The 23,828-nt window shown below is 40.8% G+C and overlaps 1 protein-coding gene across 2 annotated transcripts; it reads right to left on the bottom strand.

Moving 5' to 3' along the window:
• Positions 1–1,594: 1,594 nt before the first annotated feature.
• On the bottom strand, positions 1,595–21,436 carry LOC110954499 (zinc finger CCCH domain-containing protein 7B-like). Of its 2 annotated transcripts, none has more exons than XM_022199065.2 (22): positions 21,201–21,436; positions 20,908–20,975; positions 20,761–20,797; positions 18,965–19,162; positions 17,726–17,884; positions 17,006–17,086; positions 16,536–16,590; positions 16,265–16,362; positions 12,554–13,133; positions 10,564–10,622; positions 10,383–10,476; positions 10,018–10,176; positions 9,383–9,597; positions 8,152–8,252; positions 7,843–8,024; positions 7,464–7,552; positions 6,493–6,656; positions 4,872–4,977; positions 4,266–4,374; positions 3,902–4,038; positions 3,633–3,802; positions 1,595–2,217 (listed from the first exon to the last, which is right to left on the bottom strand). In XM_022199065.2, exons 2-22 carry the CDS (start codon positions 20,964–20,966, stop codon positions 2,037–2,039), a joined length of 3,033 nt encoding a protein of 1,010 aa, XP_022054757.2. In that variant the 5' UTR covers positions 20,967–20,975; positions 21,201–21,436; the 3' UTR covers positions 1,595–2,036. The 2 variants fall into 2 exon arrangements, with proteins under 2 accessions (XP_022054757.2, XP_022054756.2); XM_022199064.2 differs by having other exon boundaries at positions 16,265–16,437.
• Positions 21,437–23,828: the final 2,392 nt, after the last annotated feature.

Here is a 23,828-nt window from a genome sequence, read left to right on the forward strand (position 1 = left end):
GTCCAACGCTTTTCTCTCAGCCATTCTTGGGTGTTTTTGGCTGTGTGTTTTGGATGGTTGTCCTGTTGGAAGACCCATGACCTGCGACTGAGACCAAGCTTTCTGACACTAGGCAGCACATTTCTCTCCAGAATGCCTTGATAGTCTTCAGATTTCATCGTACCTTGCACACTTTCAAGACACCCTGTGCCAGATGCAGCAAAGCAGCCCCAAAACATTACGGAGCCTCCTCCATGTTTCACCGTAGGGACAGTGTTTTTTTCTTCGTATGCTTGGTTTTTGAGTGTATGAACATAGAGTTGATGTGCCTTACCAAAAAGCTCCAGTTTGGTCTCATCTGTCCAAAGGACATTCTCCCAGAAGCTTTGTGGCTTGTCAACATGCATTTTTGCAAATTCCAGTCTCGCTTTTTTATGAGTTTTTTTTCAGCAGTGGTGTCCTCCTTGGTCGTCTCCCATTAAGTCCACTTTGGCTCAAACAACGACGAATGGTGCGATCTGACACCGATGTACCTTGGCCTTGGAGTTCACCTTTAATTTCTTTGGAGGTTGCTCTGGGCTCTTTGGATACAATTCCAACGATCCGTCTCTTCAATTTGTCATCAATTTTCCTCTTGTGGCCACGTCCAGGGAGGTTGGCTACTGTCCCGTGGGTCTTGAACTTCTGAATAATATGAGCCACTGTTGTCACAGGAACTTCAAGCTGTTTAGAGATGGTCTTATAGCCTTTACCTTTAAGATGTTTGTCTATCATTTTTTTTCGGAGGTCCTGGGACAATTCTCTCCTTCGCTTTCTGTTGTCCATGTTCAGTGTGGTACACACCTTTTCACCAAACAGCAGGGTGACTACTTGTCTCCCTTTAAATAGGCAGACTGACTGATTATGAGTTTGGAAACACCTGTGATGTCAATTAAATGACACACCTGAGTTAATCATGTCACTCTGGTCAAATAGTTTTCAATCTTTTATAGAGGTACCATCATTTTTGTCCAGGCCTGTTTCATTAGTTTGTTTTTTAAAATAATTATGTTAATCAACAATTCAAAAGTGATGGCTGTTTTTGATTATTTAATTTTCAATAAATTTTTATTTATTGTTACTTTTGTGAGTTTCAAGTGATTTCAGTGAGAATTGTGGGTTTTTCCTTCTTTAACTGAGGGGTACCAACAATTTTGTCCACGTGTGCAACATTTTTAGGGGGTTTTCGTCAATAGGCCACACAACTTTGTCAGTGTAATCACAATCACGAGAAAAGATGACAACATTAAGAATCTAAAGGAAAACATCAGTCTGCAGAAAAACTGGACCTTAATGGAAAAACAATATGAACATGTTAGAATGGTCCAGCCAGAGTCGAGACATGAATCCACTGAGAAACAGTGGAAGAACTAAAGACCACAATGAAGGAAGGAAGACTTAACCATCAAAAACCAGGACATCATCACAAGAGAAGTGGAGACATGCCAAAAGATTGTTAGTACTTAAAAGAACTGTTTGATGAGGAGGCAAATAAAGGACGTTTTCACTGATCACCGAGAAAGAGTATGAATAATTCTGGACACGGCATTTTTATACATACGAAACAACACAGAAGTAAAATAAAACCATTTTTAATCATTTCTGCTTAAACAAAACACAAACAGAACGGAAAATGAAAAAACACACAAAGAAAATTGCATGTGTGGTTAAATAAAAACTTTCATAAATCATCAGTGATAAAGTGTGTTTGTGTCTGCTGAGTTTTTGAATTGCAATATGAGCTTTACTTTCACAAGAGTGTGTAGATTACCCTAAAGTATGAGCTAAACATACAGGAGGAATACATAATCTCCATAGAAGAAATTAAAATATTTACCTAAAGTCTAGAATAAATGGCATGTGGCATTTTTGGCAAAGCAAATGAACGTCTTGTTCATCAAGCCGTACATACGAATCACTTCACCTGAAGACGTCAGCTGTAGTTTGAAACTTCTTAATACACCGAATCGCTGCTTCGGTAGTTACAAAAATGGCACGCAAAAAAATCCACAGTGTTCTCAGTCCTGAAGTAGAAAGTTGTATTTCCCAAAGTCGAGCTCATCAGGCATGATGAGCATGTCCTCCCTGGCTTTGGCCAGCTTCTGTCGCAGGAAATCTCGTCTCTCGGTCCACTCCTGAAGCTCCTCGGGGCTGTGGGCGTAGTCGCAGCTCACGCCATCAGGACAGCTGCCACCCAACCTGTTCATCGTCAACATGATACAAAATGTCTCAGAAGTTTTTCTTTAACTATATCAATGTATGTTTGACATTTGCTCTTAAATAAAAAGACTTTAACTGGAGAATTAAAGCTGGGAAAGCTTCTAATACTTGGGTAGGAATTATAAACAAGCCATCATCAATGGAGCTCAGCTTATACTGGATACCATGAGGACAGTCCATTCCTTACCCTTTTAGCAGACTCGATCCTCAATGGATAGTGAAGTGCTCGTGTTTGCTGGTATCACAGATGTTCTTGTGAAGTTAACTAATCCAGACAGCAGAGCAGCTTTTAACTGCAACTAGTGATGTCTGTTTTATTGACCCAATTTTGAAGTGACCAAATCCAGCTGATATAACTACCACTGGGCGTAAAAGTGTGACTTTTCCAGTCTGCAGGAGTCCACTAGGAGTACATTGTTCCATACATACAAAGACTGCAAACAGAGCCAAGAGGAGGTGCTGAAAGTTTAGTTTCCTTTCAGACCATTGTAATTAGGTTCGGGTGTAATTTTTGCCCAATGATGCAGAACAAAAAGTCTGTCTCAGCTTTGAAAGATTAACTTAACTCAAACCGTACTGAATTTTAAAATATGTAACTTGAATGATATGATTGTGTGTGGGGCTATGACGATTTCCAAAATGCAAGTGATCTAAAGATTAATGCTGCACCTGAACATCCTATCCAGACGGAGCAGCTGCTGCCCTGCTAAACCCCTGGTTATGCTCGACTCACTGGTCATTACTCACATCAAGTGTGACATCAACACAATGGAATCAGGGCTGAATGATAAATCTAAATATTTTTAAAATTTCAAGATGACCAAGTGCAATGTTCAAATCACAGGAGCTGCAATTTTTTTTTTAATAAAGGCAAAATGTGTCACAAAATACCTGTATAAATGAAGTATTTGGCGCCACAGTGATGCCAAACATACTCTCTCACAAGGTCATGTGTGGTTGGCATACATCCAAACAAAAATTATTCTGTTTTTTTCTTTGACACGTTTAGTTTAGAGAGAGAACTCCTACATCATAATATGGTGTGTTTGGTTTATTGCTCAGACATACTGGGAATCCTTCTGTTTCTGTCCTGATGGATTTTAGAGACGTGTGTAGAGACGGAGCTGCTCACTAAATGGTCCATCCAGGAAGTCACTTTTGAATATTCACCAGCTACAGAAACTGGGAGGCGCACTGTGTGCCAAAAGTGACATCATTACTGCTGGTGTAGCTTGCACAAGTGATGCACAAGGAAAACAACAGCAAGCATAACCTTATATTAGCGTGCCCTGCAGCTTCAGTTTTTAGCTTTGTGGTTTCCCCATCAAGCTAAAAACACTGGGATGGTTAGTTGAAGTGAACACTGACTAAACTGAATGAGGGAAAGATCTTACTTGGAGCAGATTTCAAAGTGTCTACCAGGGAACCGGTAGCTCCACATCAGAGCCTCGTCTTCTCCCTCGCAGCTGAACACTCTGTCCTTGTGCTTCTCAGAGGAAATGTGCTGCTGCCACTGCCGCTCGCCGTTACTGTGTTTACCACACAGACGGCAGTGCAGGCCAGTCTAAAATACGAGGGAAACATTAATAGAATCTTTTATTACTGATGCCGTCAGAAAAAGACTGAAGTTTTTTGTTTTAGTTTACTTTAACTTCAAACCCACCATTGGTTCAGCGTAGTCGGTTGGCATAACGATGGGCTTTTCCTCTGGGATGGGCTGGGTGAGCATGGCTCCGTCTGCTTGGCTGTTTTGGGCAGATAATGTCAGCCACATGTCGTACATCTGCTGCATGTCCCGCACTACAGGTACAAAGACAATTCTCTTAACACCACGAGGACGTCCAGTGGACTGAGGAATGCTAAATATATTTCAGAAGTTAAACTGCACTTAATCTCTCTACTGGAGCTCAAATGCAACAAACAACACGATGTACACATTAATAAACATTTGCAAACAAATCATAGATCAACAAATATATTGCAACTCTACAAATAAGTTGCACTGCAGAGCGATTTTAATAACTCACAGTTATTATTTTTCATATACATCCACATCTCCTTTTCCTCCTCGCTGTGAGCAAAGGTGCAGTTCCCAGTGTAGGTACATTTCCTCTTCTCCAAAATCTGAGCGCACATCTGCCAGGAGAAAACATCACAGTGTTAAACACACAACACACTGTTAACTTTCAACAGACACAACCTTCAAGTTGCATTTGAAATGTGAGCATAGTAAACATTTGAGTAAGATGATCCTGCTGCCCCCTTGAGGCCAACAGGAGAAGTGTTTCATTTAAGTTCAAGTGTCTGACATCCTACTGTTGATGGATTTCTCTCTTACAAGCAAAGATAATCTTCAGTTTGGAAAAAAGAAAAAATCAATCCCAACAGGGACAAAAACTATCCTGTGAAAATCATGGTAGGAAAAAATGGATATCAGGAAAAACCATGATGTTAGGTGTTAAGATGCACTGAGCAAAATTTCCGCACAGGTAGTTAAAGATTCTGTATGTGAGGTTTTAAACATTAATATAGCAGCAAACAACCATGCACAGATTTACTTGAGTAATGTATCAGACCCTTGTGCATCACCGTGGGAACAGTTGACACGTTTGGTTTAGAGGGAGAACACCTACATCATAATACATAGGGAAGTTCTTGGCATGAGGCAGCGGACGGATCTGAACCCATTTTCTTCCTTCTGAGGACCGGGCCAGCAGTACTCTTCTCTCTTTAGTAAACCTGAAGATGTCAACACAAGAAGGGGACAGAACTTCAGTAAGAAACACCCATTAAAACAGTAAGTTATTTGTCACCGGTTGGTTTTTGAATGAACAGACATTAAAAATTACCGAGTAGGTTCAACTCTGATCTTTGAAGTCAAGTGTTAGCGTTTGCTCCACTGGTGAGCATGTATAATAAAAACTACAAAAAAAGTATTACTACAGTGTAAACAAGTGGTTTGGCTTGTTGGTTACATTATTCAAGAGCATGTTTTTTAATTTGAGAGAATTATTTTCAGGCAGGATTGGAAAGGAAAGCGTCACAAATTCTTAACGCAAAAGGACAAAACAAAGCTTTCAAACTGAAAGACCCCACTCTGGATTAAAGACAAGAAAAGAACTCCACAGTAAGTGAGCTGTGCATCCCTCTGACAGGAATCTCATGAAGAATAATTGTTATGACTTCCAGATAGTGGCAAAGACGGAATAAGTACCAGGATTGAGGAAGGATCACACAGCAGAAACTCAGATAACTGCATAAGTTCAGGAGATGTGAATATGATTCAGTTTTTACATTTTGTGGCAGCTTTCAAGTCCCTGCTGAAGCCACAATGAAAGATTCATTTATCAAACTCTCTCTGATAGTATGATACAGCTACGTTTATGGATAAGTTTTGTAATTTAAGGAGGAAAAAATATTAAATATATTATATAATTTCTAGACTTATATAGGGACACACATACATTTTTTTAAAGTTCACAGAAGCAAAATGTCCCAAACTTTACTGTAGTTACTGAACAGAATTCAAATATTAACACGATTCACCGACAATGGAAAGTGCATTTACTGAGATACTGCGTTTAAGTATTTCATTTTATGTTCTTGGAAATCCCTGAAGTTGAGTCATTTTGAACAAATTTTGAGTTGCTTTTGGATTTTTTTCCTGACATATATTTCTTTGTTTTTGACCATTTTTGGGTAATTTTTTTTTTTTTTTTATGTTTAGGTCATTTTGGACCTTTTTTAATTAACATAGAACAATTGTCTGAGTAACTTTGGACAATTTAAGTGAATTCAAAAAGAACTTTAGTTTTTGACAGTATTTTGTCTTTATAGACTCATTTTTGTTTTTGCTGGATACCACTTGAGATTTTTTGGCCATTTCTGACTAATCTGGAAGGTTGTAGTTGACACATTGAGTTATTTTGATAATTTCCTTTTCTAATTGTGGTCATTTTGGATAATTTAAGGGATTTCAGCCAGTTCTCCATCATTCTATTTTAGCATTTTGGACAGATTTTGAGTTATTCTTGATTATTCGTTGCCTTTTTCAAATAATCTTTGGGTCATTTTTGACATGTTTATGTTATTTTGGACAATTTTAAGTCACTGTGAAGAATTTGGCCATTTCTATGGTCATTTTCAACAAATTCTGTGTGTATTTACACCCAGTTTAGAGAACGTACAGTCATCTTGGACACATTTTGAGTAATTTAAAACAAATTTCTAAGCACATATATTACTGTGACTCACGCGTGTCTGGCTTTGGCCATGCAGTACTTCAGGGCTTTGTCCGGATCGCTGACCTGGCCGTCCCGCCAGCACTGAGCGCAGGCAAACTTCATCTTTAAGCTCAGACTCTTTCTAGCAGCTCCTGCTCCTCCTTTCGGTTTGTTCCAGGTCCCTCCAGAAGACAACTGTTTGAAATTAAGATATAAAAACTAAGAGTTCACAGAATAAATCCCATTGCATCAGCTCACAATTAGAGTCGACATGTGACTACTTCAACAAGCACACTTTCCTAACCCTAAAGCGGTGTATAGATGATGGATAGATATCTCATATGTTGTATTATAAATATGCAGGGATGGGATCAGCAAGTTCTGATTCCAGTGGAAAGTTGTTGAGGAGAGGGGGGGGGTATGTGTGCGGCGGCGGAGGCGCAGCACACATAACGACGACTTCCAATCGCTGGGTCGTTTACAATCGTCGTTAACAAGCTATCGTTAACGTCGTTACCATCTCGCGGGAGTATCAGCGACAATAAAGTGTTCAAACTTCAAATGAAATCGGCGGACCTCAGCGGATCCGCGGAAAATTCCCATCCCTGGACTCTACACTTCATGGCGATTCGATTACAGTACTGTACATGACTGCTCTCACTGAGTGGCAGCTAGCATTCAGCGCGGTGGATATTAGCAGCCGTTCGATACTACGACTCGCCGACCATAAACATACCTCACCCCCCAAAAAAATTTTCTCCTCGAAATTAGACGATTCACAAGAATGACCCTGGCAATGATAAAATCCGCGGAATTCTGCGGATCCGCGGAAAATTCTCATCCCTGAATATGACAGTACTCACTTCAAAAGCTCTGTAACTTATGTTGTAAATTATGAAAATAATAGACAAGAGACTAGACAAGCTGACCTGGAACAAACTGTGACAAGTCGGTCTATATGGCAGAGAAATCTTGCGTTGTTTGGATACCCCTGTTTCTTACCCTGTTTCCTTTCTGTTTGCTCATGTTTTGCGACTCCTGCTTCTCATAATACCTCATGGACATTTTCACAATCTCACTAGGGCCAATACCTGTAAAAAAACAAACACACAGAAATAACGTCACTGTCCACATTTAGAGAAAGTATAGCATTCACTTCCATCTTTTGGTTTGTACTATAGATATTACAGTTAAATACTCCTACAATAAGTACAAAAAATATTACTTTTCCAAGACTGAATATCTTCTGATTGAATATTTACTCAGTAGGAGTAAATGAGGACAGTGGAACAAACTGATAAAAAATACTGACACCATAGTTGGTATGACAAATGTAATGCAAATTTCCCGGTACACGTGGAAACATCTGATAAGACGGTACCTGTGGCTCGCTGCACCCTCCAGGTTTTGAGCTCTATGACGGAGTGGGCATAATAGCAGCTGTCCTCTCTCAGGCAGCCGTAGCGGATGGACTGACGGCACAAATCCAAGTGGCACAGGACGCTCAGCGGACGCACCTTACTGTAGTTCACATTGTGGGTCCTCACCACAAACGCCAAGCACCTGACGGGCACAGAAGGACAAGTCAAAGTGATTGAGACACAGAAGAAAGCGCGTGAAGTAGAATTAGTCCAAGATCTAAATGAGAGAGAGCAAGAGAGGATGACTAGTATGTTGTAAACGCACTCACTTGTTAGCATCGAAGTTATGGCGAGCTTCCAAGTTAGAGCAGATGGTGGGTTTGTCTCTGTGGCGCTCGCTGATGATTCTAGGTTTACTGTCGTAGCACTCCTGCAGGGATGCAGCAGAGACACGGAGAAGACCAACGACATGCGACGTACGGATCGTAGCAACAACGCCACTGGCACTTTTAGATTTTTGGTTTAACCCTCGTGTCGTCCTGTGGGTCAAAATCGACCCGTTTTAAATTTGAAAATGGGAGAAAAAAAAAAAATCTATTTTCACAGTGAAACTTCTGATGTCCACATTTTCAACATTTCTGGGAAATTTTTCAACATTTTTAGTGGAAAAAAGAAACGTTAGAAATGTTTCTTTAAGAACATTCCCATAAAAATCAACCAAAATCCAGCGAAATTCGCTGGATTTTGGTTGATTTTTATGTGAATGTTCTTGAAGAAAATAATAGAGGTTTTACTGATATAGATGGAATCATTTTTTGATATTTTTAGGAGTTTTTTGGAAGATTTTTACTCATTTTTTTTGAAAATATTTAGAAGAATTTTCTTGCCAAATTTGGGGGATTTTTAAAAATTAACCTTTTAGGGACATTTTTAAGGAATTATTGGAATTTTCTTCCTGGAGGTTTTGCAAATTTTCAGAATTTTTTTAATTTTTTTGCTGAATTTTTGGATTTTTTCAGACAAGGAAACAATATCTTTTGGTGCCAGTGAATGAGGACAACAGGAGGGTTAAACAGTGCGTATCGTGTAAAAACCTTATTTCTATAGAGGATAAAACATGACTTAAGTGTGTATAAACACATGCATAAATAAATTCTAGCTCAAATACATGTATAAATGAAAGAAATAACAGAATTACAACATGATTAGTAGGCTTTTGAGCAGTTTTACTGCTTCTTTTTTCCCCCAGAACAGTCACAGTTATCCAGATCATCTATGATTTGATATAAAATTCTCAGATTTTTTAGGTTATCCTTCATATTAAAGAAAATGTACAATGAAATGACCGTTTTTACATGTATCTCACCAGAGAATTTTGTTATTAGAGATATCTTTTCAGAATCGCGTAGTGGAGGTATGAAATCTGACAATAACAGAACCTTGATGGTGGGGTACTGTAAGAAACCAGGGCAAAAAAAAATACATGCTTAGTGTTTTAGCGCCCCCTAGAGTACAGACAAAACAGAATTAAAGGTATTATATGTGGATGTGTGCACTAACCTGGCAGAGGAACATGAACATGCCTTTGTTCTCCTGCAGGAGGCGAATGATGGCGTTGACAGGATCCAGTCTTAAAGGCTTAGAGTCAAACAGCAGGTCTCTGTCCAGTTTTCCCTTCCTCTCCTCTGTCCAAACGTCGATCTCCAGCTGGTTGTAGGCGAATGTGCAGTTCTCTCCGTACTTACAAAGGCCCAAATCCCCCGACTTCAGCAGCTCTGGAACACGGAAGGAAACGCACAACGCATTCATGAATCACACGTTTTATTACAAGTGAAGTCATCTGTCATGGCAGTGAATTGGCTCAATCGCATTGGAAATATGTAAACAAATAGGACAACTTCCCCAACACTACTGAGTCTTATCAAGAATACTTGATACTCCTGAATCCAAACCATCTTTCCCACCTAGCTGTGAAGTTCAGGAGTGTCCCCGTCTGAAAGAACAACCTGCTCTGATGGGTTTTTTTCTGCCTGCTTTGTGGTTTCAGCGTCCGTTCAGTGATTTTGACAACCACTTTTAGCTCTACACTTTCTAGTTGTGCATTTTCTAAGAGCTTCAGCAGTTAGCTTGTAAAAACCCTTCAGTTGCCGTGCCTCTCAAGTTTGAAGATGCAGCTTTTTCCAGAACCATCTTACCTCTGCAGATCACAAACGGCGCAGTGAAGGATGCCCGTGGAATCGGTCGCACTCTGGTCCACTCTGAAGGATGTGCTGCTTTTAGTCGGCATAACAGAATGTCTCCTTTACAGATGTGGACCAGCTGTGGCTTGTGGACATAAGAATAAATCCCTGGACCTAAGAATAAAAATATGAACAAAGACAAAAGTTCAGTACTTCATGATGCAAATTATATCACGTTTATTTTAAAATCTGTTGAGGGCAGGATGGTGTTAAACTCCCTGGACAGTCAAATCATCAGCAGCCAATAAGCAGCAGGATGATTAGAAGTCCTTGCTGCACTGGTACCGTTATTTTGAAAGAGGACTAGACTCCCGATGTACCTTCCCGAGGAAAACAAGTTGAGCAGGCCTGCAGGAACTCGTGGGTGGAGGACAGGGGGTTAGAGGCTGCAGCTGGAGCTTGGTTTTCCTTCACCTAGTTTTTACAGTAAGAAGAAGAGATCAGTTCATGCAAACACGTCAAACAATAAGTCAGTAACAGAAGTCAAAGAGTCAGTCTTACGTTGTGTTGTTTTTTGGGGGGTCGCATTACTGGAGCTGCAGCACTGTGAGGAGGGACACCTGAGGAGCAATGACGGAACATAAATTACACTTTGGTAAATGATCTTTAACCTTCCTGTTGTCATCATTTTAGCTAGGGGCGGCATGGCTCAGTGGGTAGAGAGGCCGTCTTGCAACCGAAGGGTTGCCGGTTCGATCCTCGCCCCGTCGTGTTCGAGGTGTCCCTGAGCAAGACACCTAACCCCGAATTGCTCCTGATGGGGTCGTGGTTAGCGCCTTGCATGGCAGCTTCCGCCATCAGTGTGTGAATGCGTGTGTGAATGGGTGAATGTGACGTATCATGTAAAGCGCTTTGGGTACCTTGCAGGTATAGTAAAGTGCTAAATAAATACAGACCATTTACCATCATTTACAGGCACCATAAAATATTGTTTCCTTGTCTGAAAAAAAAATAAAAAATTCCACAAATTTCTGAAAATTTGCAAAACCTTCAGGAAGAAAATTCCAAAAGTTTCCCTTGAAAGTTTTATTAAAAAAATAAAAATCTCTCAAATTTGGCAAGAAAATTCTTGTAAATATTTTCAAAAAGTGAGTAAAAATCTTCCAAAAAAAATCTTAAAAATATCTAAAGTGATTACATGTATATCAGTAAAATTTCTGATATTTTCTTTAAGAACATTCACATAAAAATCTACCAAAATCCAGTGAAATTCGCTGGATTTTGGTTGATTTTTTTGTGAATGTTCTTAAGAAACATTTTTAATATTTCTTTTTTTCCCGCCAAAGAATGGTCAAAAAATTCCCAAAAATGTTGAAAATGTGGACATCAGAAGATTCACTGTGAAATTTTTTTTTTTTTTTCCCACATTTTCAAACTTTAAAACGGGTCAATTTGGACCTGCAGGACGACACGAGGGTTAAAGAAGGAAGAATATATTTAAGGTGTTTGAAATTTTAAATTCTATTGATTGTATCATTTGGGCTAATGAAAAAGAACGACATTGCTATAAGTTTTTTTGTTCTGCAATTTGTATTATGATATGGAATTACTCAAGAATTTTCATCAGATGCATCTAAAATAATTATTTGTCAGATCTAGCTTTGCACTCACCGATCCAGAGTTTTGTGGTGCTTAATTAAACGGCCGGAGCATTTTAAACATCAAAATCATAGTCGATCATGAATATCTAACTGTGGAAGGCAAAAATTGTAATTAGTATTTATTAATCGTGCTAAGGTTCTTTCTTGCAACCAATCAAACCTTGAAATGTGGGTAAATTATATCAGAGAATTCTATCAGGTGAGTTTTACTCTTGTGTCAATCAGCAAAAAAGTTCTATAATGTCATTAAGTTAATTCGGCTTAAAATTATGGGAATGCTGAAACAATATACCACCACTGACCTATTTGTTGGATATGCCACATAACTCTGCAAACATTTAATGTCAAAAAATTTGCACACAGAAGATGACATGCTTAAAGTGTTTTCTTCCTTCCTCAATGTTGACATACAACTTACAATGTAGGTCAGTGGTTCCCAACCTTAGGGGTTAAACCACCTCAAAATACTACTCAAAAATGAAACCGGTCACCTGATGATTCAAGGCACAATAACAAAATATATTCCTGTTCCACAAATTAGTAGGACTGGCCAGAACAGCAATTTCTGGGTTTCGGATATTCGGCCCCAATTAATGACGAATATCTGAATATTCGAATCTCAAAATAAATATTCTCAAAATATACCACCGTAACGACCAAATATTCGGATATCCCGATATTTGGGTCCAGCCCTAAAAATTTGTATTTCTTTCTTTCAAATTTTACGAATGAATGCGGTCACTTCTTCCTCTTCTTTGTCACAGATTTTGCCCAAAAGGTTTGAAATCATGACTGAAGCCAAGTAGCAATTTTTCATCATCTATTAATCGATGTGAAATGCAAAAATAACGTCTTCCTGTTTTGCCAATAATGTGAAGAATCATAATCACCAATTGAGCTGACGTCAGACAGCAAGTCCAGGCCGGTTACTCCAGCACCTTCAACCGAGGGAAACGGGTCCAGGGCATCAAGGGATTCAAGCTGCTCCGTGGAATTAACACCAATTTTAGGGACTTCGACAGTAAGACCGTTCTGATGGCAGACAGCCCGCAGGGGATCCAGTTCATCGAGCAATTCATCAAGGGACTTCTCCACTGCGTCCAGCTCTGTTTGGGACTTATTAACATCCTCAGCAGCAGCAGCACTTGGCATCACATCCAAGAAGTCATCAAGAGAATCGAGAGAATCGAGACCATGCAGGACTTCCTGCGCAGGGGAGGTCAGTACCAGGTTTGAAACCACTGCTCCACTTCCAGTTGCAGAGGTCGAGAGGTCATCTAGGAAATCCAGTGTTGCAACCGAGGTGCCGTGTGCGCCGTCGGAAAAAGAGTCCAGGGAGTTGAGTTGGTTGATGGCGGAGCTGAAAAAGGCGGGAGGCAGCTGGGGTGTCGGGGCGGGTAGATCAGAAGAAACTGCATGATTGTTGGTTGATGCCTGGCTGGGGAGTGAGAACGCTGAATGGACGGGAATCTGGAAAACATGAAGAAGCAAATGTGAGTTAGGATGGACTGAAAAACAAAAAGAGACAGAGAGAACAGTCATTTGGCAGTTGGGTTCATCTTCATAAGCGACACCCAAATAGGATTACTGCCCGAGTGGTTGAATCTAAACATCACTAAATAGAACCTGTCTGGCATTGTGCAGTAGCTAAAGGTTCTCAAAAAGCCGCAGATGATGCCACACTGTAAAGAGATTCAAGAACCAACGCGAAACAAAGTCACTGACATTGGAAAAGGTTACAGAGTCGTTGCTAAGGTTCTGGGACCTCCAGAGAACCAGTGAGAGACATTAACCACAAACAGAGAAACATGGAACAGTGGGGAAACTTCCCAGGAGCGGTCAGACCAACTAAGAATCTGAATATTCGGATCTCAAAATAAATATTCAGATACCACCGTAATGGCTGAATATTCAGATATCCAGGTCCAGCCCTAATACATATATGGTTTTAACAGATGTCTGACAATAGCTGGATAATGTTGGTATGGTTCTGTGTCTTTTCTGTTCACTAGAAGGTCAAGGACATTTGAACTTCCAGTGCGTATCATGGCTGCGAACAATCATTGATGTTTCATATTTGTCTTTTGTTTTGTCCTATGTGAGCACTTGAAAAATATGGCACAAGGCTTATGTTTTTTTTTTTTTTATTTCTTATGAGGACTGCGGTTGTCCACATGAGTCGAACAGACACACTGTGGGGTCAATATGAACCAGCCTGTGGAGAACATTCATTCTGTTCTTACACTCAACAAAAATATAAACGCAACACTTTTGTTTTTGCTCCCATTTTTTATGAGATGAACTCAAAGATCTAAAACTTTTTCCACATACACAATATCAACATTTCGCTCAAATATTGTCCACTAATCTGTCTAAATCTGTGATAGTGAGCACTTCTCCTTTGCTGAGATAATCCATCCCACCTCACAGGTGTGCCATATCAAGATGCTGATTAGACACCATGATTAGTGTCCTTTTATTGTGGGCAGTCTAAGGCACACCTGTGCACTAATCATGGTGTCTAATCAGCATCTTGATATGGCACACCTGTGAGGTGGGATGGATTATCTCAGCAAAGGAGAAGTGCTCACTGTCACAGATTTAGACAGGTTTGTGAACAATATTTGAGCGAAATGGTGATATTGTGTATGTGGAAAAAGTTTTAGATCTTTGAGTTCATCTCATCAAAAATGGGAGCAAAAACAAAAGTGTTGCATTTATATTTTTGTTGAGTGTATATACTACAGCTGAGAAACCTGCCTTGAAGGAAGATTTTTGGCAACTCAGAGGGCGGCATGGGATCATGGCTGAAGCCTGACACCAGGGTTTCTGGATTATACACCTCAGAACACACACACGTCAAGTTTTCAAGCTGTGTAAACTAAAATAATGTTTCCATCTAAACCCCTCTCATATTTAATCTATCAGCTTTGGCCACCAGACAGAAGACTGTGAGTCCGACTGAGCACAATGTAAAACTATGTGCTTTTCTTGCAAAAACTTTGAATACATCCCCAAGGGAGGTCACAAAAATAATGAAGCGCTACAACAAAGCTGGCTCTCATGAGGACCACCCCAGGAAAGGAAGACCAAGAGTCACCTCTGCAGCTGAGGAGAAGTTCATCTGCGTCACCAGCCGCAGAAATCACAAGTTAACAGCAGCTCAGATTAGAACCCAGATAAATACCACACAGAGTTCTAGCAGCAGACACATCTCTACATCAACTGTTCAGAGGAGACTGAGAATCAGGCCTTTATAGTCAAACAGCTGCTAAGAAATCACAACTATGGAAAAGCAACAAGCAGAAGAGATTAGTTTGGGCCAAGAAACACAAGGAATGGACATTAGACCAGTGGAAATCTGTGCAAAGTTAAGATTTTTCCACCCGTCGTGTCTTAGAGAGACCAGAAATGGGGGAACGGATGGTCTCTACATGCATGGTTCCCACTGAAGCATGGTGGAGGAGGTGTGATGGCATGCGGGTGCTTTGCTGGTCATACAGCATGGCTACTACAGCATCCTGCAGCGACATGCCATCCCATCCGGTTTGCGTTTAAGCTGGAACATCATTTATTTTCCAACAGGACAATGACCCCAAACACACCTCCAGGCTGTGGAAGGACTGTTATACCAAGAAGGAGAGTGATGGAGTGCCGTGTCAGATGATCTGGCCTCCACGGTCACCTGTATAGATGGTTTGGGATGAGATGGACCACAGAGTGAAGGCAAAAGGGCCGACAAGTGCTCAGCATCTCTGGGAACTCCTTCAAGACTGTTGGTAAACTCTTTCAGGTTCTGCCTCGTGAAGCCCATGGAGAGAATGCCAAGAGTGTGCAAAGCAGTAATCAAAGCAAAGGGTGGCTACTTTGAAGAATCTAAAATACATAACATGCTTATTTCACCATTTGTTGTTTACTACACAATTCCAGATGTGTTCATTCATAGTTTTGATGGCTTCAGTGAGAATCTACAATGTAAATATGAAATGAAAATAAAGAAAAACCATTAAATAAGAAGGTGTGTCCAAAGTTTGTGACTAGCAATGTGTATTGGAATGCCCCTCTTGTTTTTGTTTCTGCCTTCTTCGACTTCAAACAACCTACAGCCGCACTTTCTGATGACACGACGTCGCCTGGTTTTGTGCTCCAAAGCAGTTAATGGAAACAAGACAAATCTGCATTTGCTTTCTCAAATTTTTCAAACAGTTTGTCTGAAATTTGCTTCACAATTATACGGAAACATAGTCTCATGAAAGGTTTGTGCTGTTTGGCAAAGTACAAGAAATTGGGCCTTCCCTTGACAAAAAAGTCAAAGAACGCTGTCTGTAGTGGATCAGGTACTCAAGTTGATTTTGCTGCTGTGGTCAAAGGAAAAGGACGTGATTTGTTTCGAGAATGAAATAAAACATCACAATAAAACCATGCTCCTTGACAGTTTTTCCCAACAAATCCAACCTTTCAACATTTGACCATTATGAATGTACTATTGTGGTCTTCTACACCCTCCATATTAGTTCCTCTACAACCAACGACATCTTCTTCCTATCAGCTGAAAACTTAATGACTGGTCTGCAAGGACAAACTCCACAGAAATGTTTTACCTCAGCTGGACCCTGCTCAGTAGGAAAGCAGTCTAGCAGGCTGTCTAAGTCGTCTCCCAGTCGCTCGGAGTCCTCCAAAGCTCCCACCGTGTCGGATACTGCATAGACAGAAGGCTGGTTACAGCTGGGAGGTGTGGAGGGAAAGGAGGGCTGAGGCATGCTGGGAAAGCTGACTGAAGAGAAGCAGGAGGACATTTATTTATTTGGATTTTTCCTGTAACAGCATAAAACACAAGATTTCATATGTTGTCGATGAGTTAAGAATTCTCACCTGGTGCAACGACACTCAGAGGATTCAAACCATTTCCTAAATTCTCACCAGACACCTGGAAAGGAGAGGGAAAAACATGAAACATATGAGTAAGCACAAATAACTATGAGGAGGAACAGAATAGACGATGAGTAAGAGTTCAACAAAAAATATCTGACTGGAAATTTTGTATAATTAATATTTGATCAACTTTGAAAGGATTTAATTCCCCTGACAAGCCAAAATGTAATTTCACTTGACCATTTCGATTTTGACAAATACATCATTATCAATTGCGTTTTATAGTGAACTGACTGTAATTGATAATGATGTATATGTCAACATTTACACATAAAATGATGCTTTATTTGTGATATGTTCAATACTCACCTCTGAACTGCGTCATGTGTGACCATGACTACGCTGAAGACTGAGAAAATCTTTCAACAACACTCTACGATGAATAAAATCTAAATGTCGACTTTACTAACCGTTGCTTTGACGTAGGGTTTTCGAATTTTCAGTCCCAGATGAACAGCCAGCTCCTGTGCGAGTTCGTTCACCTGTTTGTCCTGTCAAGAGTTGAAGGAATTAATCCACTGCAACGCCACATGTTTGTGATAACAAATATGTAGCGTAACACACTCATTACAGCTGTCAGAAAGGAGACTTAATCATGAACATTTTAGTCAAAACAGAGCAAACTGTACTATGAATGCTGTGAGGTCTGGTAAAAGTATCGCCATGCTAGCGGCTCAAGGAAGCTAGCTTATGCACAACAGTACTTGGAGCTACATGCAGATGTGTAACAGGTATTATATACGTTGATCCATCTTAATTAAGCATGTTGACATTCACTAGCTAGCTTAAAACGCCAAATAAAGCTGAGGCTGATGGGAATGTCATTAAAGTCACATATGTAGTTTTAAATAAATAGTATCGACCATCAACTGACTTGAATGAGAGAGAAATTTCAAACCAAGTGAAGAAATTTTGCATATGTCAGTTGGGGCCAGAGCACAGGATCAGCTATGGGAGGGTTAAGGGTCGATGACGATGGCAGCTTGGCAGCACTGCGACCTGAACCCCCAACTTTATGATCGGCAGTCAAGTGCTAGCTTCTACTACATTTTATGCATGTTCTCTATGAGGGAGAGCTGATGAACATAATAATAACAAATCTGAAATGTTAGCATAAAGTCTTCCTTTACCTGAGGAGCAATGAGCAGACATTTGGTGGTGCAGTTGTAGGCCTCCTTGTACTGCCCAAGCTCCTTCAAACAAAGTGCCTTCCTATACAGGGCTCTGCGGCTCTCCTTACACACCTCCAGAGCGCTGTCACAGTCCTGCACTCCCTGGTCATATTCACCCTGTGGAAAAGATCAGAAAAGATTATTAAGGAGCAGCATGGAAAGTGCAGCAATTAAACACAATGTAACATATGACGGAAGGAATAACTGGCAGGCAGGACAGAATTCTCTACATGACTGTAAAGTGTAGCTTTAAATAAGACAATATATAAAGAATAAAATGATGATTATCAAAGCACAGTGTCCTTAATTACAATATTTCAAAGGACAGGAAACTCTCCTTTGTCGAAAACTGTTAATTGAATCAACTGTGGAGACTGAAAGACCCTTGATTCTGAACTGTAATTCTTATTAATACATTTTCTTCTTATCTCCATATCCCTTCCTATAAAGTTCAAATTACTGAGTATAATTTACAATATCCCATTCTTGTAATGCATACTATATAAAGTCAAACATATGATTTTTGCATGTTTATTTCTAACATTAATTTGTTTAAAGTAGAAAATGCCAAAATTATTGGGTTATTTTGGTCACACAAGCGTGGAAATGGAAACATCTGTGTTGACTGCTGGTCAGCAAAAAGTTTGGCTGAATCATCAAGGACCTCTGGCTGCTGTAACTGCTTTACTGGCAAGCCTGATGGGACAGTCTGACGACGGTTAAATATGGATTTCATTACTGGTTTAAAGTAAATTCATTCAAATTCATGAAAATAATAATAGACAATCAATCCAAAAATAATTCATACCCAGCACAAATTTTGGTTTAAACGGAAGATTTATTTGACCAATGACTTTGTTCCAGCTTGAAATTGCATAAATGAGAGATAAAAGGCAATAAAAATTATTTGAGAAATGTTCAGAATAAATCTGAACTTGTTTTTCCGGGGCTTGCTTTAGGCGAGTCCACATAACAGTCACCTGCTTGAACCTGTTAGCAATTTTAGTTACAATCAGCAGTTATTACAGGTTGATCTGCTTTTATTTGACGCTACAGTTCACTGACTCGTGCGGTTTGGGTGTGGAGAAGCACTTGTCACAACAATTTCCTACATGTGTAGTCTGAGCAAACTGTTGCTCATTGTAACAATTTGTTTATGGAACTGTAAGCAAACACACAGGACCAGATCTGTCTCACCATACTGTGGTAGGCAGCAGCTCTGTTGACATACAGGCTCTCTCGCAAAGCTTCAGGAATCTGGATCTCCTCTCCTTCAGCATAGTCGGAGACATTCAAGCCTTCACTGAACTCTTTGACAGCCCGACCCCACTCGCTGTCCCGGAAGAAGGCATTTCCCTCATCAAGAAGGTTGCACACTAACTGGGTCAAGAGGTCCTGGGAGGACAAAAGGAAAGAGGGGAATAAGACGTTGGCGGTGTGTTTCTAAAATGTTGGATGATTGTACATTCTGCACAGTACACGCATGCAGTCAGAAAAGAGTAAGCAGAATCAGGAAACAGGAATCAAGAATTTTAAAAAAATGTCACAACAGTTGAGAAAATTCTGATGGGATGTGGACAAAAAGAAACACAGTGATGAAAAAGCTCTCTATCCTAGGTATTTTTTCTATCCGCACTTGGCAATATGAGCAGTCTGACCACTCACAACACAACAGAGAGGCAGACCTGTGACTTTAGCATACAAATACACTGATCAGGCATAACATTATGACCACCTATCTAATATTGTGTTGGTACCCATTATGCTGCTACAACTTCTCTGACCCAGTGGGGCATGGATACAGAACTTCTGGGGATGCCCTGTGGTAGTTAATTCTGTGGGTCCTATGGGTTGCAGGGTGGAACCTACAAGGATCAGGGTTATCCTGATCTACTGGCTCGGAGCTTGGAAAGTTGCTTGACTTGCAATGTTTAGGTGGGTGGCACATGTCAAACATCCATATAAATGTTGGGACTCAAGCTTTCCCAGCAGAATGTTGCATTATAGCAATATAATCAAAGTTATTTACTTCACCCATCAGTGGTCATAAGGTAAATAACATTGATCATATTGGTACTATGTGGTGTTCTGGTGGAAGACCTTGGGTTCTGCCATCCGTGTTGATGAGACTTTGACACCCAAATAAACATTGTCGCAAATGGAAATCCCAAAACACCAACCAATCAGGAACATCTTGGGGAACACAACAATCGCCCAAGATGTCTATTTGACCTCCAAACTTCCAAGACCTCATACTAATCAAGTATCAACAGGATGCTGTGCAACAAGCTTGATTCACAGAGGCCCCAAAGGATCCACTGCCAACATCCTGATGCCAGAACCCCTAGGTTGCTGGAGGGCCTGGTATAAACCCACTGCTGGGACCAAATGCTTCAGCATCTCCAGGGGCACCAGGTGCACCAAGAGATGAAGATTGTGAGGTCTCAACAGGAAGAGGCTTAACAGGGTCAACTTCCTAGCTGTAGGCTTGGGGTGCACCACGTTGCAAACTTGGCTGCACCGACCCTGGAAGGTAGCCACCAGGGTATTGTGCAGGCACGGGGGCAGCAGGATAGTAGGAAGAACCGTAAGCAGCAGCTGTGAGGCAGGCCGGAATCCAGAAGCAGGTACATATCCTCCAGGAGGGGCTTGAAAGCCAAAACCAGGATTTGCACTGTCACCACCACCAGAGGAGACTTGATCCTGACCTGTCTTTACAGGGTAACTGGTTCCAATCAGCACAGCAAGGAGCAAAGCCCCAGAGGTGAACCCAGCAGCCATCATGTTGAATAAGCACCTCTACTGACCCTTAGAGGTCCTCTTGTCCATGCCCAATCGTTCAGACCATCTCTGACCACATAAAGGGGACCAACACAATACTAGGCAGGTAGTTATAATGTTATGCCTGATCTTTGTATATGCCAATCAAACATGCATCAAACCCAGATAGCAAAAAGACAAAGGAGAGGAAATAAACTGTAAACAGCTGGTACCTGGTAGCCCTGAGGCTCCGGATAAGCCAGGGAAGACCTGCAACACAAGAGGTAAATGTCGCTCAGAGATAATGACACCACTCAGTTGTACAGGATATGAGGAAGTCAGCTTCACTTTGGATTCCAATGTAGTTTAAAAGCCCTCACTGTATGAATGCCAGAGTTTTGTCTATGTCCCTCCTGCGCTTCTGTCGGGCAGGGTCCATGCTTGTTCACTTGGGGGGGAAGGGAAGGGACAAACACCAAAGAAGGGTTAGTAATAAAGATGCTATTTTGACAGAAGCTACTGGAATCCCATTGGCAGAACGGGAAACCAGCACCTCTCGATCACATTCACGACACTGTCACAGCGGCCGTCATTTACCGCTCTTAATCTACACCAGCAACTCCGAGCTTACTGGCTGTAGCGGCGCGACTGGGCCAACTTCAGACACACCTACCTGATGAAGTCAGGAAGTTCATTGAACCGAAGTTTAAAAGCGGCTCATGCTGGTTCCGAGGAGAGAGATGCGGGCAAAGTTTGAGGCGCCGAGAAGCCGCAGGTAAACGGCAGAGAGGAGAGAAGCCCCTCGAGCTGGACGTTCACCGAGCACCGGGTAAGTTTCGATTCCCAGCAGCGCCCATTTGACACAGACCTCCTCCGAGCAGAGCGCTCACGTGACCTCTTTGGAAGCAACTTTATTGATAAAACAATATGGTGACAGTACAAATAGCAGCGCAGCTATAAATGACAAAGCAACACGATGTGAAACCATAACATAATTAAATTGAGAGAAAAATACAGCAAATGTTAAAATTAAATTCATCAAAATCAAATTTGACCCTCGTGCGGGTCAAAAGAGTTTGAAATTGTGTGTGTGGAGGGAGAATATTTTCAAAGTAAAACTTCTAATGTCCACATTTTCAACGTTTTTGGGAAATCTTTGAACATTTTTGGTGGAAAAAAGAAATGTTAATATTAGAAGTTTTACTGATATATATATGTAATCACTTTAGGTACTTTTAGGATTTTTTAAAAGATTTTTATTAATTTCTTGAACATTTTTACAAGAATTTTCTTGCCAAATTTGTTTGTTTTTTTTAAATAAAACTTTTAAGGGAAATTTTTAAGGATTTATTGGAATTTTCTTCCTGATGGTTTTGAAAATTTTCAGAAATTTGGGGATTTTTTGCCGATTTTTTGGATTTTTTTCAGACAAGGAAATTATTAACAATATTTTTTGGTGCTCGTGAATGAGGACAAAAGAGAAGAAAATCATTGGAATGCAAGTCTCTTTAAAAAGCAGACTTGGCTGTAAAAGCGGGACACTTACAAAAATGAGACTTGGGCTTGAGAACAAAAGAACAAAAAAAAGAGAGGATCAGAAAAAAAAATTTGAAATGCAATTTCAGCAGCTACAAAACTTCCAGTATCAACAGATAGATTTGTCCCAGATTTCTGGGACAAATACTGCTGGGTCCCACTAAACTATCCCAAACTCACCCTTAATATGATGTTTGCACTCTTGCTTATTCATACTAAATATAAAATAAATCACTGTAAACTAACTATTGTAAGATGTTGATGTCTGTGACAATGAATTTCGGCTCAGGAGTTTACCATTTGCTGTTCTCCTCTGACCTCTAGTGGTATCTCCTCAATTAGGTCTTGTACTGAACAAAACTTTAAACAAAGCATGAAATATTTTATTAAAGTCTTATCTATTTTTTGATGCAAAACCCAACATATCTACAAGAGAATGGATACCATCAAACAACCAGTTATGGATGGACTGTATGTTGATGCTAACCATGAAATGTTCCTGCTCTTCCTGAATGGGTTGGTGGACATTTTGAGGGACAGGATCACTTTGTCGGATCCGTCCATCCAAAGAGCACAGATGTTGGATTGATGATGTGTCTGGTGAGGCTGCAGAACATCGGTGGGGCTGGAGCATTTTCGGGAGATTGTCTTGAATGAAGGGGACGATCATGGGTGCTGGGATCTGAGACGGCCAATGATGGTAAGCAGATTTGTGTTTTGTTCATGACATGTCTTTGCTTGTACCAACATTTTTCTGCCTCCATTGGCCTCTCTTTGTCTCTCCCTCGCGTTTGAAACCAAATGCGCTGTCTGCCATCCACTCTAAACAGTTGAAAACAGCATTTCTTAGTAAACAGGATTGTTCTACATCTTGCTTGTTGCCAACTGTAGCTGATTGGGATAACATTTTGCCAGTGGCCTTGGGATTGGCAACGAAATCCCATACCATCATCAGCAGTATGATCAAATGGACTAGCAAGATGGGCTCTGATGATCTGTGGTCATGTGGTGGATTGTCTGTCGTACTTTAACAGCTGCAGGCTCCAGCTCAGCTTCTCTAAATGCAGACTCCGGTGCTTCCTGAGACGGCAGAGACAGGAGTACCGCAGGACCAAGCCCTACCGTATGGAGTTTGATTGCAGGAACTTGTGCACTGATCATTTATGTACTGCTCTGCTGACAAACTCCTGGAGACTCGGCGACTGCAAAGCACAAAGACAACTTCCCATATCCGTCCTGTGTCTGTTCTCCAAAGAGCCTGGACAGTGTTCAAAAAGTAAGAAAAGGAAGAGAAAGGGCACAAAAGAAGACAACAAGAAGAACAACCGCCTGTGCAAACACCTCAGAGTGGGATAAAATGCTCCAGTTGTTCTTATAAGCAAATCAGCTCTATCGTTATTGCAACAGGTGCCCACCCCCCACTAGGACCAGGTCTCACCCACCCACCAGGGTCAGATGTAATCTTAATGACCCTCTCCCTCCATACCTCACAGCAGGAACAGCTGTGGTTCTCCTCCACCCTCAGGACGTGTCTCTCCCTCCCTGCATCCTGTGATAGAGTTTTAACAGTCTTTGAGGGGGAGGTGAGAATTTGGCATTGGTGTGTCTCCACCTCTGTAGATGAGGGTTGTTTTGTCCCATGACTTGTTTGAGGGAGACCCGGAAAATTTGAACAAAAGGTACAGTTAGCAACCCATATTCATGAAGGATGTAACATGGAATCATGACATACCACATCACTGTCCACCCCTCATGTCTTTGTTAG

This window comes from Acanthochromis polyacanthus, chromosome 21 (genome assembly GCF_021347895.1).
Source record: "Acanthochromis polyacanthus isolate Apoly-LR-REF ecotype Palm Island chromosome 21, KAUST_Apoly_ChrSc, whole genome shotgun sequence".
In the NCBI taxonomy this organism is placed as follows: Eukaryota; Metazoa; Chordata; class Actinopteri; family Pomacentridae; genus Acanthochromis; species Acanthochromis polyacanthus.